The sequence below is a fragment of the Haemorhous mexicanus genome, chromosome 28 (assembly GCF_027477595.1).
Source record: "Haemorhous mexicanus isolate bHaeMex1 chromosome 28, bHaeMex1.pri, whole genome shotgun sequence".
NCBI classification, from domain to species: Eukaryota; Metazoa; Chordata; class Aves; order Passeriformes; family Fringillidae; genus Haemorhous; species Haemorhous mexicanus.
In genome coordinates this window covers 4,132,104-4,147,726 of record NC_082368.1, presented here as the reverse complement: position 1 = coordinate 4,147,726, position 15,623 = coordinate 4,132,104, and the positions used below count along the sequence as shown (strand labels likewise).

The following is a 15,623-nucleotide window of genomic DNA, read 5'->3' as shown; positions in this document are numbered from 1 at the left end:
GTGGCGTCATTTCCGCAGGGCCGGTGACGTCACCGGCGCGCGGGGCGCGCGCCCCCTGGCGGGCGCGGTACCGGGCGGGGCGGGGGGAGGACGCCGCGCGCGCGCCGTTCCCGTGGTGCCCCGCGGCCAAGATGGCGGACCGGCGGCGGCAGCGCGCCTCGCAGGACAGCGAGGACAGCGAGGGCTCGGCGGCCTCCGACAGCGCCGGATCCGCTCCCGGCTCCCCCCGCTCCGCCCGCTCCCGCTCGGGATCCGGATCCCGCTCCCGGTCCGGCTCGCCCCGGTTGTCGCACCGCCCGCCGCGCGGCGCGGCGGGGGCCCTCGGCGCTGCGCCGCGGGGCCGTGGGGCCGAGAGCGCCGGTGGGGCGGGGGGGAAGAGCGCGGCCGAGTCGGAGTGTGTGAGTGAGGGGCGGGCGGGAGGGGCCGGGGGGAAGGCGGGGGGCTTGGGGACACTGAGAACCCTGGCGAGGGAGGGGCCTGAGGGATGTTCTGGTGTCTGGGGGAACCAGGGGGGAGATTGGGGATCCTGGGGAAAGGAGGGAGGGGGCTGAGGGATGTTCTGGTGTCTGGAGGTCCCGAGGAGAGGGCGGGGAGGGTGGGACACTGAGGATCCAGGGCAGGGAGGGGGCTGAGAGAGGGGTTCTGGTCTCCAAGGAGGTCCTTGGGGAGGAGTGGGAGAGCTGGGGGCTCTTTTGTCGGGGGGACTGATACTAGGACCTGCAGGGTGTGGGGACACTGGGGACAAAGAGGGGTGAAGAGCTGGGGGAGCACCGCTCGGGGGAATTGGGGGAATCGGGCTGAACCCCCCATGATGTGTGGGACAGCTGGGCTGGGGCAGCCTCGGGTGGGGTGGGCACTGCAGCCCCCCAGGACCAGGCTTTGCTCTGGCTCCCTCTGCCCTGTGGCTGGATCTCCCCCGTCTGAGATCCTGTTTCTGGGGTGCTGTCCCTGCTCCTGGGGTCCCTGCAAAAAGGCCAGGTGGGGGGTGGATGCTGCTGTCCCAACCCCCCCACCATGCAGTTCTGCTTTTGCAGTTCACATCCAGGTGCAATTCCCTCCTGGTTTGGCTTCTGCTTGTGGTTATTTCCAGCTCTTTCCTGTTTTAGATTCCAGGGCTGGTTATTTCCAGCTCCCCCTGACTCCCTGGGTGTTTTTCTCTGGTGGTTTTGGGTTTATTTTGTCACCTTGGTCGGGTTGTTTGTGCTCTGGGATTGTTGTTTCTGTACAGTTGGGTTGATCTTTGTCTTTATGCTGGAATCATGGAATGGTTTGGTTTGAAAGGAGCCTTAAAGCTCATCCAGTTCCACCTTCTACCATGGGCAGGGACCAATTTCTACTTTCCCAGTTTAATCCAAGCCCTGTCCAGCCTGGCCTTGGACACTTCCAAGGATGGGGCAGCCACAGCTTCTCTGGGCAGCAGTTTTACTGAGCACTTTTCCTCCTCTGAGCTGTTTGTTCTGTTCTGAGCTGTTTTGTTCTTCCAGCCCCTTCCCTGAGCTGAGCCTCTGTTTGTTATTCCCTGTTCTTGCCCTTTTCTTGGCTCTTGGTTGCCAAGGGAGGGATTCTTGCTCCCCTGTTCCTGTCACTCTGTTCCCTGGAGACCCCCAGCACCAACAGGCTGTGCTTTGCTCTCCATATTCCCCCACTGTAGCTGCTCTAGAAGGTTCTTGGAGCCTTAGAAAGGCTCTGGGAGCCTGGAATTTGTTTCTTCTTGGTCACTGGAGCTGAACTTCCAAGGGTGGATGCAATAGTGTCAGGGTCAGACCTTGCTGTTATCATGTGTGGGATCATGGGATGCTGGGTATTAGGAGAAATGGACATTAGGACAAAAGGACAGCTGTTAGGAAAAGGTATTCTTAGGGTAGTAGATACTAAAAAAATATTTTCTGAGGGAGTTTTTTTTTATGGAAGGGGTGGTCAGGCACTGGCCCAGGCTGCCCAATTCCCTGAAGTGTACAAAAAGTGTGGATGTGGCTTCTGGGGACATGGTTTAGTGGTGACATGGGGCTGGTGTTTGTTGAAGGTTGGACTTGATCTTAAAGATCTTTTCCAATCTAAACAGTTCCATTATTCTGTGGTTTTATGAATCCATGATTCCATGTTGCTAGGACCTGGTTGCTGCTCTCCCCTCCTCTAACACCCCTCACTTTTCTCTCTCTGCAGGAAAGTGAGGATGGCATCGAAGGAGATGGTGAGTGATGGCTCTTGGACAGGCTTGTTTGTGTGCAAAAAAAGGAAAAACCAGCCAAAACAGCTTTTCAAACAATCCTGTGGTTGTTACTATGCTCAATATTGTAACAGCAGGCAAATGTGGGGTACAGGGACAGTGTCCCAAATTCTTCCCTGCTCCCCATAGCTGGCTGTAGCATTGATCCAGGGTGCTGCTGGGATCCAAATTCCCTTTGGGAAGGGTTTGGTCCCATGGCAGAGGAGCCATGTGCAGCCCTGCCCTGACCCCACCTCCTCTCCCTCCCCACAGCCGTGCTCTCTGACTACGAAAGCGCCGAGGACTCGGAGGTAAGGGTGATCCCTGTCCTGCTGAGCCCCTGATTCCCATGGAATTTCAGCACAAACCCAGTTTGTGTCCTTGGATCTCTTCCCCTGACCCCTCTGTGTCCTGAGGAAATGGCCTCCCCCAGCCCCTGGCACTGGGACCAGTGTCACCGTGCTGCTGGGGAGGGTGCAGGGCCAGTATGTGCAAGGGGAAATCCTCCTGGCTCCTCACACTGGGAACTGGATTTGCCATGGCCAAGAAGGGCGTGGGAGGAATGTGGGATCTTGTTGGGTTTTAATTAGTTGGAATTCAAAAGCAAAGTGGTGGTTGGGAGCATCCCAGGGGCTTCCCTCTGTTCTGAGGGAGCAGCTGGAGGGGGGATGCACTTTGGGAATTAGGGGGTGCTGAAGGAATCCCATCCCATCCATGCCTGGGGGCTGCAGGTTCCCCTGGATTTTTAGTTCTGAACTCTAAAGTTTGAGATTTACAAGGAGTTTAGAGAAGTTCTGGTGTCTAAAAATTATAGCGAAGGCTTTTTAAGGAAAATCCATTTGTGTTTTGGGAATCTTGAGGGAAACAGTGGCTAGAGACCATCCAAACCACCAGGCAGAGGAAATCCAAGCTGTTTATTTGGGAATTAATCTCAGTTTGGGAATTAATCTATGCTATTAACAAGGAAGGAGCTCTGCAGGCTGCAGAGGTGTTGGGACAGCTCCCAGAGCTCTTCCAGCCTGGAATCCCACGTGGAGGCTCCCAGTGGCAGCGGGGTTGTTGCATCACTGTCTTGCCAGGATGACTCTGTTCCTGTGCCTAAAAATAATGCCCAGCCTGGGCTTCCCCAGCGTAAACACCGGGAGCAGCCGATGTGCAAGGGCTGTGTTGAAAGAGGAAAATGGAGCAGGGTTTGGTTAATCACCCCGAGCTATTTTTAGTTCGGCTCCAGCCTCCGGAGGCTCCTGGGGGTGAAACCAGGTCATGCTCCTGAGCAGAGTGAGTCAGCTGAGGAACTCCAGGGAATTTGGAAACGTGGCCCTGGCTGGATCCGGGCCCTCAGTGTGGAAGGAAGGGCCTGAGATCACCAGTCTTCCCAGTCTGCAGGAGCCTTTTTGGGGTGGTGGGATGTCACATCTTTGTGGGGCAGCTGATCCCAGCTCCATTCCAGAAAACCTGTTGGATCCTCCCTCTCTTGGGAGAGCTTGGGTTTAACCTTTGCTTTTCCTGTAAGTACAGGAAAAGTACAGGGGACGGGAAGAATTTTAGGAGCTAATCATCTGCTCTGGAAGAGTCATGTGTAACAGCTGGAACAGGGATCTAACTCCACAACTGAAGGAATTTCTGGGCAATCTGTTGCTGGATTTGGGGAGATTCCTGGCAGATCTGTTGGTAATGGAGCACATTTGAGTCACTGGGTGTCTCCCAGGCAGAGGAAGAGGATTACAGCGAGGAAGAAAACTCCAAGGTGGAGCTGAAGCAGGACAGCAACGATTCCTGCGAGTCGGCGGCCAGAGGGGAGAAGGGGAATGAGAAGGTGGATCCCAAGGGAGCGGTGACGGGCGAGCGGCAGAGCGGGGATGGGCAGGTGGGTGTCCCACGGCTCCGGGCTGGGGGCTGGCAGCAGGACTGCTGCAGTGGTGAGAGCTCCCTGCTTCTGACAGGAGAGCACGGAGCCTGTGGAGAAGAAAGTTGGGAAGAAGGTTCCCAAGCACCTGGATGACGATGAGGATCGGAAGAACCCGGCGTACATCCCACGCAAGGGGCTCTTCTTTGAGCACGACCTCCGAGGGCAGACGCAGGAGGAGGAGGTCAGGTATGTGAGTGTTCCTCTGGGGCTCTGGGAGGGACAGGCCAGCTTCCAGGCCAGCCTCTGGCAGCAGGGCTCCTTGCTTCAGTGGGATGCACTGGGAAGTCTGTGCTTCCATTACTTGCTCTGTGTCCTGCCAGGACAATTCAGCTCTTTGTTTTGAAGGAGAGATGCACAAAACCCACCAAAAAAGCCTCATGCCAGGCAGCAGTGACTCTTCCAGCTGCTTTTGCCAAATAGCAGTGGGTCACCAGCAGCTGCTGGGCAGGAGGAGTGGGAAGAAGGAGGGATGCTGCCTCCTGTGCATTCCCTGCCCCAGGAATGCTCAGGCTCTGTATGGAACTGCTCGAAACTGCCACATCTTGACCTTACAGCCCCTTGCTCCTCCCTGTGCCCCTTTTCCAGGCCAAAGGGTCGTCAGCGGAAGCTGTGGAAGGACGAGGGGCGCTGGGAACACGACAAGTTCCGTGAGGATGAGCAGGCCCCCAAGACCAGGCAGGAGCTGATTGCTCTGTATGGATACGACATCCGCTCAGCCCACAACCCCGACGACATCAAACCACGCAGGATGCGTAAGCCACGGTGAGCCCCAGAGTCACACCAGGGCCTGGATTGTCCTGGGGAGAGGGGCCAGCTCTGGAGCTCCAAAGAGGGAATGCTCTGTCACGTGGGACCATGTTCCTGGGGTTTCTAGATGTGCATGCTGGAAAGGTGTTCCCTGACACAAGTGATTGTTCCCACCCAGTCTTTTCTTTCCAATGAATTGTTCTATTTTTCTCCCTCAGGTTTGGCAGTCCCCCTCAGCGAGACCCCAACTGGTCCAACGAGAGGCCCCCCAAGCCCCCGAGGCACCAGGGTGCCAAGAGCCCCTCGGCTCCTCCACGGTCCTTCAACAGCCGCAGCTCTGCCAGCACTGGGAGGATGCCCCCTGCCAGGAACTACCCCAGGATGGGGGGCTACAAGGAGACCCGTCCAGGCTACCGGGCTTCAGAGGCCACTGTCCTGCACCGGAATGGGGAACAAGCCAAGCAGGAGGGTGGCTACCGTGGGAAGCACGCGGAGCAGAGCCCATCAAGGGACACGTCCCCTGAGTTGGAGGTGGGACATGTCCATGGCAGCCCTGGGAAGGAGGAGGGGGCTCTGGAAAACCAAGCCACAGGTGCTGATGCTGTGCAGCCACCACCGGACAGACCAGTTGAGAAGAAATCTTATTCCCGGGCAAGAAGGACCAGAGTCAAGGCTGGAGAGGCAGGGAAGCTGGCAGAGGAAGTGCCTGCTTCTGAGGGGCTGGCTCCTGTGATTCCAAAACCCACGCCAGCCGAGACCTCCCCCCCACCAGCCAAGAGCAACTGGGAGTCACCGGTGGAATCCAGTGTGGATGGACTTGGGCAGGAGATGACCCAGATGAACCTGACAGAGCAGAACTGGAGCCCGGGGCAGTCCCAGTTCATCCCACCCCGGGAGCTGAGGGGTAAGTGGGAGCAGCCTCCTGGTTTTCCAGCAGCCTGGTGCCTCCTGATCTGTGCAGTTGGTCAGAGCTGAGCTGTCTCTGTCCGAGCCTTCTCCCAGGGTGGGTGCAGAGTGGATGTTCCTGCTGAGAAAGTGCTGCAGTATGGATACCACAGCAGAGAAAAAGGGAAATTGAACATTTTTGTGTAGGTGAATGGAATTAGGCCTGGGAAGGATAGAAGGGATCCTTTCCCTGTGATGTGAATCACAGGAAGACTGACTCCTGCTGCAGGAGAGCATGAGATAAGGATCAATAATTGGGCTCTGTGGTGTCCTGCTCAGAGCAAAAGGAATTTCTTACTGTTAATCAGCTCATTCCCTGGCACTGGGATTTGGCTGCCAATAGCCAAGGCCTGGCTGGAATTGGCAAATCCCTTGGTGCCTGGGAGGAGGGAGGGGCATGGGACAGAGTAATTCTGGTGCCAGCTGAGGACAGTTCCAGTTGCACATCCACAGAGAGGTCATCCAGGTATAATTATCCCTTTGCAGAATTAGAGTCTGTTCTGGGAAGTGTTAGAATGCTTCCCGAGGGGAGTAAAACTGGAGCAAGGAGAAGGAAGCCACTTGCTGCTTTCATAAGTGTCTGTGAGGTTGAGGTCATGGGACCAGAAGTCATTTGGTACTGGTGGGACTGTGAAGTCTGTGAGAGCAGACCCCTGGACAGGCTGGAAGCATCACAGTGGGATGAGAGTTCAAAAGTGATGAGATTGTCTGCTTTAGTTTTTTTTTTTAATGCACAAAAATAGAGAATCTTCCCAAATTTCTCACAGGCCAGCTCTTGGCTGCAGGTACATGATCATGTTCTGTTGTGAGAAGGATGATGACTCTGCTGTCCCTTTTTTGTCCCTAGCAGAGAGGGAGGAGTTATTCTGGGAAGCATTTAGCTCCCATCCATCCATTCTGTATCCCTGTGTAAGTGATCCATGAGCACTTCCAGTGTTTGTTTTACCCATTTTCACTCCCTTGGAATCACCTGTGATCACCTTGGCATTGTAATTTTAAGCCAAGGTTTAAAATTCACTTTGCTGTGAATTCACATGGATTCAGTTTGCTGTTGAAATCCAGAGGATCCTGTGATAAAAGTGTTTACACCCTGCAGAGGGTTTAAACTGCAGCTTCAGATCCCACGTGGATCCTTGATCCACCTGGAAGAGATCTGTGTCTCAGCAGACACAGAGCTCAGAGCAAGACCCGAGTTTCAAGCTGGGGATTTAGTTTTGAAACAGGATTTAGGCATTGCTAAATGCCTAAAATGAATGAATGTGCAGCGACAAAGCAGCCTCTAATTTATCCCAAAATATTTAAAATCACTGGGGCCGTGAAGTCCAAAGGTTCCGTGTCATGGGAGCGGGAGCTGAGCTGCAGCCACGCCCCCGGGCGAGGCAGCTCCAGCCTGGGAAGCAGCACAAACCACAGTAATAACCAGTCTGCTCCTTCCTCAGGTATTCCCAACCATGTGCACGTGGGAACTGGGCCACCACCGCAGTTCAGCCGGATGGAGGAGATGGTAACGCGTGATCCCGGAGCGTGACTCCGGCTCTGCGGCACACGGCCTCTAATTGTCTTGGGGTTGTGCTAATTACAGGCTGTTGATGCCTCAGCCTTTCCCTTGTGAGGGGGTTTGGGGGTGACCCAGGGGAGGGTTGGGGGTGTGGGGTGGGTGCCCCACAGCCCCCCCTGATCCCTGGACTCTCGCAGGCAGTGCCAGGGGGGCGTGTGAAGCGCTACTCATCGCAGAGGCAGAGACCCCCCGTGCCAGAGCCCGCGCCCCCCATGCACATCAGCATCGTGGAAGGGCACTACTATGACCCACGTGAGTGTTTCCTTCCTGCTCCTTTGGCTCCATGTGATCCCTGCTCCATGTGAGCAGCTGGAGCAGGGATCACCCCCACTCCTCTTGGGGCTGGGACTGTGTCTTCTCTTTTGTTTGTTGTAGTGGCACTGTGTCCTCTCATACGGTGTCTAAAAGGCAGCTGGGAGCCTGCCTGGTTGTGTTTAAAGCCATGGAATTATCCTCAGTGTTATCCCCTCTCTATGCCAGGGCTCTTAGGACACCCCAGTTCTTCCCAAGAACTGGGATTTAAATTGAACTTTAAATCAGGTCTTTGACGTTTGAGCATGGGGAGAGCAGGACTGGGGATGGATTAGGAATTCCCTCCAGCATTTAAAGTGTTAGAGAAGAAATTCCCTGAGTATTTTCCTGCTTTCTAAAAGGAGTAGGAGGCTTTTCTTTAGGGATCATGTCCCATCTGTGAGCCCTGGAGCCTCTGTGTGCCGTGTGAGCCCTCGGGGCGGGCTGGTCTGTGTGTGCCCAGCTGCAGGGAAATGAAATTCCATGGAGCTTTTCCTCACAGCCTGTCATGTGTTGTTGCAGTACAATTCCAGGGACCAATCTACGCCCACGGTGAGAACCCAGCCCCGCTGCCGCCCCAAGGGATGATTGTGCAGCCGGAGATGCACCTCCCTCATCCAGGTGAGGAGCCAGTGGGACACCCCTGAACCTGGGGAACAGAGAACTCTGCTCTCCCACAGCCTCTATCACAGAAGGGAGTCCATTTTCCTTAATTTCTACAACCTGAAAGAGACCTGCTCCCTCCTGAAGTGAGGTTGAACCAGTATCAGTTTTAAGGAAAGAAAAAATAGGTGTTTCTGGAGCTTCCAGCCAGTGCAGGACAAGGGGAGCTGAACCTTTGGCAGCTCCCAGCTGGATGTTTGCAGGTCCCTGTGGGGCCTCAGCAGGCTGGGCCGCTCCCTTCCGTGGGCTCTGGGCTGGTTCCTCACTCCCTGGCCCTGTAGCTCAGGAAAAAGCAGAACTGGGAGCTGTCTAACACGTTCTCTGCTTACCCACACAAATTGTTTCCTGCAGTGGAGCTGCCGTGGGGCCATGTCTGGTTCCGCTGAATCCGGAACTGGGGAGGGGGCTGTGCTCTGCTGCTCTGTGTCCCTCCCCAGCCTGGGGCTGCAGAGAACCCTTGGAGCAGAACGTGCTCCTTCCTGCTGCTGCCCAGGGACACTCTTTTTTGGGTGACATCGATGTGCTTCCCATCACCTCCAGGTTTACACCCCCACCAGACGCCCCCTGCCATGGCAAACCCCGGCCTGTACCCCCCACCAGTGTCCATGCCCCCGGGACAGCCCCCGCCGCAGCAGCTGCTCACTCCGACTTACTTCTCCGCCCCTGGAGTGATGAATTTTGGGAATCCTGGCTACCCTTACCCCCCTGGAGCTCTGCCCCCTCCGCCCCCTCCTCATCTCTATTCCAACACGCAGGTAAGCCGGGTGCGCCGCGGCTCCTTCCCAGGCAGGAGCAGGTGGGATGTTGTGGAGTGTGGGGTGTGTTCTGTGAGGTGTTCCTGGGAGAGGATGTGCAACAGCTCTGTGGGAAAAGGCTGCTGGCATCTCAGAAAGGATTGTTCTCATGGCTGCTGTGCAGCTCCCTGAGTGTGGCAGGCAGTGGGTGAAATTCTGTCCTCGGGGGTGTTGAATTTAGGTGTTCCCTTATGGAACAGGAATACAGCCCCTCCAGGGCCCTGCTGAGCCAAGGATACCTTGGGAATGGCTTTGGAAGTCAGTTCTGTTTGAGGTGGAGGCTGGGAGCTGGCTGGTGTGAGCAGCACGGGGATGGATTTTCATGCTCCATGGCCCAGCTCGGTATCTAAGGTCACTGCTGGGCAGCGAGGAGGCAGATTGGATTGGGTCCCTGAGGAGACAGATCAGTTCACATCCCTGAGAAGGCAGATCAGACCAGATCCTGTAGGGACATGGGTCACATTCCTGTGAAGAGGCAGATCAGATCCCTCAGGAGGCAGATTGGATTGGATCTCTCTGAGGATAGGACCCTGTGAGGAGGCAGATAGACCTAATCCCAGAGGAGACAGATCAGACCAGATTCTTGAAAAGGCAGATGAGACCAGAGCAGACCAGATCCTGGTGCCGTGGCTGGAGCAGGGCTGACAGGCTGTGACTGGAGCAGGGCTGACACGCCGTGGAAGGCTGGAGAGCTGCATGTTCCCTGAGCTCCCAGCCATCCCTGCCCTTCCCACTGCTCCAGCTCATCCCAGCAGGACCTCACCCTGCTTTGAGGGCAGTTTTCCCCAAGGCTGCAGGGCTGGATGAGCAGGGGTGCTGTGTCCAGGCAAAAAAGCTGCTGTTGGGAAGTTCAGGCATTCCATGGACTGCAGGGTGAGGGAATCCCATCTGCACAGGCTGTGTCCTGTCCCTGCTGGAGTTGGGGGACATTGATGAGGGGTGGGGACACACAAGGGGCTTTGGGAGCTGATCTCTGGGGGGCGCAGCTCCTCTTGACTCTGGCTGGGGGCAACTGTCCAGCCCCAGTGGGTGCCAGGAGGGGCTCACAGGGCCCCCCAGCCCGGAGCTCTGATCCTGCTGCTCCTGCAGGCGCAGTCCCAGGTGTATGGGGGGGTCACCTACTACAACACTGTCCAGCAGCAGGTGCAGCCCAAGCCCTCCCCGCCCCGCCGGACGTCCCAGCCTGTGACCATCAAGCCACCCCCTCCAGAGGTACCATCCCCTCACCTTTGGTCCTTGTGTGTGTGTGTGATGTCACTGGTGTGTGTGTGAGGCTGCAGTTCCCTCTCCCATCCCAAAAAAATAACATTGTTCTTTTGTAAGGGGAAATCTTAAACTGTCTCATCTCTGACCTGTCCCAAACCTCAGCTTCTCGTTGCAGGTGGTAAGCAGGGCTCCAGTTAATTTGAGTTACTTAAATCTTTAAAACTAAAACCACGTAAAAAGTAAGTCTGAAGTCGACTCTTTTTTATTTTATTTGTTCAGGGTAGAAAACAGGACGATTTTGAGAGGGAAAAATCCAGCCCTGGCTGGAAGAGCTAGGAGGCAGGGAGTTCTCTGGAAGGATAAACATTGAGAACTCAGCAGATAATTCAGGCAGTAGAGTTAAAGGTTTTTCAGGATGCGAGTGCTTCCCTGTGCTGGGAATGATCTCCTTGCTCCAGTGCTGTGAGCTGTGCATGTGTGAGCGTGCTGGAATGCCATGTGTGTTTTTGGTTTCCCTTTCCATACCTTCTTCATGTATGGGAGCCAAGCAAGCCCAGACCTGGGCAGGCATGTGCCAGTGGGTTCCTGTACATGGGGAGGGCTGAGAAGCAAATTGTGTGATGGAGGGGCCCTGGAAAGGCCTCGTGATGGAAAAATCTGGAACCATGAGGAGAGGCTGGCACAGGGGGCTGGTTGTGCCCAGAGAGGCAGGTGTGGGGGGTTGCCAACTGGGGTGGGGTCTTGCTGGCAAGACCCAGCCATAGCACTGTTCCCCCCACGCAGGGGTTTGGGGGGCCCTAAACCTCTGCTGCTCTTCCTTCTTCCCCCCCTCCCAGGACAGCAAAGGTGAAAAATCAAAGGAGAGGAGCAACACGTAGGGACACAGCCACAGGAATCCCAGCACCAGACTCGGCCCCTCGGCAAGGAGGAAAGCTGCTCCTTGGAATGGCTCCTTCCCTGCGTGGAGGTGAGGCAGCAGGATGAGCCACCTGCACTGTGCTCAGGACCAGGCACTTCCCCCGTGGCCTGAGCAGTGCCTTCCCAAAATCCATCTTGCTGCTGCCCACCCCCCTTCTCCCCCGTGCTGGGGCCGCCAAAGAACCAACCCCTGAGTCGGTCCTTGGCCACAAGTTCTCCCAACTTCTCCCCATTACTAAACGTTCCCTGCTCCTTCCTGGGATGTCAAACTCCGCTGGCTTGATCGTGGTCTCGTTTTTATTTAAGGAATGAAGCAGCTCCTTCAGTAAAGCTGATTTGTTTCTTTTGGGTATTTCGTTTTTATTTGTTTGGGTAAGCAGCAGTGACATCCCCCTCCACCCCAGTTCATTCTTCTTTTCAATTCTCTTTTCAATTAGCAAGTTGGTTTCTGCCACTTCTGGAGCAGGGGAGGGGCAGTGGAGCCGTGGGAAGCTGTCAGGAATGCACTGCCTGGGCAGGAACCACTTAACTTAGGAGCTCCTCCTGATTCTTTTCCCAACAAAACTGTTGATAACTGATGTGTGTGAGCTCTCAGGTGGGAATCCACAGGCTGACCCCCATCCCTGCCACCCCCAGCAGTGCAAGGGGATGTTTCCACCCTCCCTCTGCCAAATCCACAGAGACAGAGGTGTGGGGGGGAGGTTTGTGGGCACCCAGCATCCCGACGCTGCCCGAGCAGCCCAGCCAGCACCCAAACCAGCTCAGCAGGGCCAGGTTTGCTCCCAGCACTTGGGTGTTGCTGCTGGGGCTGTGGAGGGTGTTGGAACCCGCCCCAACGCACCGGGCTGGGCTCCGGCCTCACAAGGAAGCACCTCAGCCCTGCTCCAGCTCCTGCCTCACTTCCCCCCAGCAGCCTTGTGTCCCCTTTGGGATTCCTGACCCCATGGGGTGACTGTCACCGCAGCTGTGCCACGCTGGTCCTGGCTGGCTCTCGTGTGCCGCGGTGCTGCCGCTCCGCATCCCACCGGCCCCGCTCCGGCTCCGGCCCCGCTCCGGCTCCGGCTTGGCCACGTCCTCGCAGCCGTTTGCAAATTGCATTAGGAAACTTGGCAGGGCCGGCTGCTGATTCCTGCCCATTCCTGCCGGTTCCTGCTGCTCTCCTGAGCACGTGCCGGGACGCCGTGGGGACGTGCCAGCTGCCGGGCAGGCACTGGCTGAGGGGGACGTCACCGAGCGAGAGGTGGCTCAGCCACCCCGTCCCCATCTGTGGCCAGGATGAGGGACTAGCGCCCACCTGCTCATTCTGTGTGGATCCATGCCTGGCTCTCCAGCAGAAATTCCTTCTTTGTATGATGTTTGTGACTCCGTGATCTTTTGTGTCTTGTTTCAGCCACCGAAGCAGAATCCCCTCACGTTTTAGATGTCACCGTGTGTCATTGGCACTTTGGTTACACGAGTGAAATCCTGGACCTTACACCTCCATGCTGGGGTTTTGGTGTTATTTGGATTCCTATCCTGTGGGATGCACATCCCTAACAGCATTGTAGGAAGCAGACAGCTCTTGTGTGTCCTTCCTGGGGCTGAGACCCACAGGGACAGTGTCCACCTGAGCTTCCCTGGCAGGACCAGTGCCTCCTCTGTTGTCTCCCAGGAATTGCTCCCTCCCCAGGGGCTGTTCTCCCTTCCCAGGAGCCACTCTGCTCTTCCTAGGTACAGCTCTGCCTTTCTCAGGAGCTCACAGTGGGACTGAAATTGCAGCTCTGCTGTGCCTGGCACCAGCCGCCCTCACTCCCACATCCCTGAAAGCAGCTGCCACCCGTCCCCAGCCCAGCTCTGCCCCAGTAGCAGGGCTGGAGGGAGCTCCCTCCTCTCCCCCAGCCTCACTGGCTCACGGGGAAGGACCAACTGTTGTGTTGGTGGTGTGGGAGCTGCCGCCCGCGCGTTTGTGCCGTGCTGCCTCCGCCTCGGCAGCCACAGCCTCCTGCCAGCCCCCTGCCCACGCCAAGCAGAGGTGGGGGGGCACACACCCCACTCCTGTTACACCCTGATCCTGTGGATGGAGCATCATGGTGAGCTCTGCTCTCCTGCAGCCAGGTTTGGCAGGGGAAGGATGCTGGGGGGCCCTGCCAGTGCCATGGTAGAGGGGCAGGGGGGACCCCAGCTCCCCCCTTTGCATCCCACTCCCTTTTCCCCCCCTTCCCTTCAGGTCTCCCCAATTTCTGCCCTCACTTCTGGCAGTAGGTTCCCACAGCAGCAGCAGCAGCAGGAGGCGTCACCTTCCTGCCTACGTTGCTGTACTGTCCCATCCCTCCCCAGTGCCACTGCCTCAGTTTCCCTCCCTGGCAGCAAGATCAGGTCTGAGCATAGTCCAGGATTTGGCTCAGCCCTCCACGGGAACCTCATGGAGGAGCTGCCCCAGTCTCGTGGTGCTTCTCCCCTTCCCCAAATGCCAGAGTTCCTTCTCCCAGCGCTGCAGCTGGGAAGTGGGTTAAGGCGCTGGCTTGGGGAAGGATTTTTCCCGGGGTGTAATTTTTCCCTCCTACACACGGTCTGTTTTGAGCAGTGCCTGGAGGCTTCGCACCCCCGGCTCGCTGCCGGGGCGGGGGAATGCGCTGGCTGCCAACCGAGGGAAGCGCCCGCTCCAGATCCCAGCTCGTTAGGAGAAATAACAGCAAATTAATTAAGCCAATAGTTCGCTCTGCGCCAGCAGTGCCCCCCTCCCTGCCGACACGGGGAGAGGGGATGGGACAGGCTGGATCTGGAGCACCTTTCCCAGGGGGAGCGTTGCTCTCAGCATGTCACAGTGCTCCAGGTCCCTCCTGCTTGTGTGGCCCAGGGCATCCCCATTGCCACCAACGAGCGGGGTCTCGGGGTCTCTCTGTGCCTCAGTTTCCCCTCCTGCTGTCAGGAGAAGCCCTCTCTGCATGGCTGAACCTGACCAGCAGCACCACTTGCACCCACATCCGAGAACCCTTGTCCGGATGCTGTGGGGAAAGGGGATGGAGGAGCTCAGCAGAGTGGGATTTTTTGGGGATGTTGGATGGGCTGTGGGGGACCTGGAGGCTGGAGGAACAGAGGAAGGACGTGCCGGGCCATGCCGTGCTGTGCCATCCCGACAGGACCTCATCCAGCCGGGGATGGGGATGTGGGGACGTGTTTTGCTGCTCTCTGGCAGCCGCATGGATGGAGTTGCCAGGCAACTGCCGGGTGGAGGCGAAGCGGGAACAAAGCGGGAACTGCCGGGACCCTCGTTCCTCCATCTCCACCCGAACTCCCTGGGCAGTGGGGCCCAGCAAAGGCCACGGGGTCACTTGCTGTGTCCCCCCCGGCCGTTGCCACCACGCCAGCCCGGAGCTGCCGCAGGGCCGTGGTTTTGCAGGGGGATGGACCCAGGAGAAGGGGGCTGGCACCTGCTGGCCTGCCCAGAGGGTGCAAGGTGGGGCTGGGGGCAGTGGGCATGGGCAGGATGGGTGCTCAGCACCCCGCGGGAGCGGGGCAGGAGGATCAGCCCTAGGCAAGCGCCACATCTGGCCCTGCCCTGCCCCAGAACCTGCCCCGGAACCTGCCCCGGCACCTGCCCCGGCACGCCGGGGCCCGTTCCAGCCTGGCAGGCGGCGGAAATGGGGGGGTCTGGCAGCCACCCCGACCTGCCCACCCTGCCCGCGGGGGAACCCAGCCCCAGGGGTGCCAGGGTGGGGGATCTCGCACCCACCCCCGGCCTTTTCCCACGCTGCGGCGGGAGCAGAGAGCTGGGCCGGGGGTCGGGGGGTGGCTCACCCCGCAGCTGGGGATGTGCCCCCCGTGCAGGGAACACTGGGGAGGGGCGGTGCCATGTGCCCCTGGCCTGGCATGGGGGAACTGTGTGGGTGTGCGGGTGGGAACCGGGCAGGGGGTGTGCCGGGGGTGTGCCGGGGTTGTGAGGCAGCAGGGAGCTGTGGGGCTGTGCCCCCCGGTGTGTGACAGTGGGGGGCGACAGGCTCCGAGCTGTGTCCCCCAGGCTGTACGATGTGTGTGTGGGAGGGAGCGTGGTGGTACCCCGGGGGTGCGACAGGGGAATGCGGAGAGGTGGGTGCGGGGGTGCGTAATGCATCACCTGTGCGGAGCTGCGGGGAAGCGCGGGGGGGGCACCGTGTCCTGGCGCGAGCCGGTGTCACCGCAGCCCCGGGGCGGGTTCGGTACCGAGTGCGGTGGTGCGGGGAGGGGGCGGCCAGGTGCCGTTGGCGGGCCCGGGGGCGGCGGCGGTGCGGGGAAAGGGGCGGGCAGGTGCCGGGGTTGGCGGCGGCGGGGCCGTAACGGGGCGGGGCGGTGCTGGCGGCGGGGCCGGTGTGGGGCGGGCGCAGCGCGCAGCCGGTGCGGGGCGGGCGGGGAGCGGTGCCGCGGCCCGAG

General features: G+C 58.3%; 1 protein-coding gene across 3 annotated transcripts; it reads left to right on the top strand.

Moving 5' to 3' along the window:
• Window positions 1-112: 112 nt before the first annotated feature.
• On the top strand, window positions 113-11,589 carry CASC3 (CASC3 exon junction complex subunit). Of its 3 annotated transcripts, none has more exons than XM_059869248.1 (14): window positions 113-398; window positions 2,164-2,191; window positions 2,480-2,517; window positions 3,915-4,073; window positions 4,150-4,301; window positions 4,701-4,877; window positions 5,081-5,766; window positions 7,247-7,311; window positions 7,503-7,617; window positions 8,179-8,277; window positions 8,860-9,074; window positions 10,203-10,325; window positions 10,495-10,558; window positions 11,156-11,589. In XM_059869248.1, the coding sequence occupies exons 1-13, from the start codon at window positions 132-134 to the stop codon at window positions 10,537-10,539; spliced, it is 2,169 nt and encodes a 722-aa protein (XP_059725231.1). In that variant the 5' UTR covers window positions 113-131; the 3' UTR covers window positions 10,540-10,558; window positions 11,156-11,589. The 3 variants fall into 3 exon arrangements, with proteins under 3 accessions (XP_059725231.1, XP_059725233.1, XP_059725232.1); XM_059869250.1 differs by having other exon boundaries at window positions 10,482-10,558; XM_059869249.1 differs by lacking the exon at window positions 10,495-10,558.
• The last annotated feature ends 4,034 nt before the right edge of the window (window positions 11,590-15,623 follow it).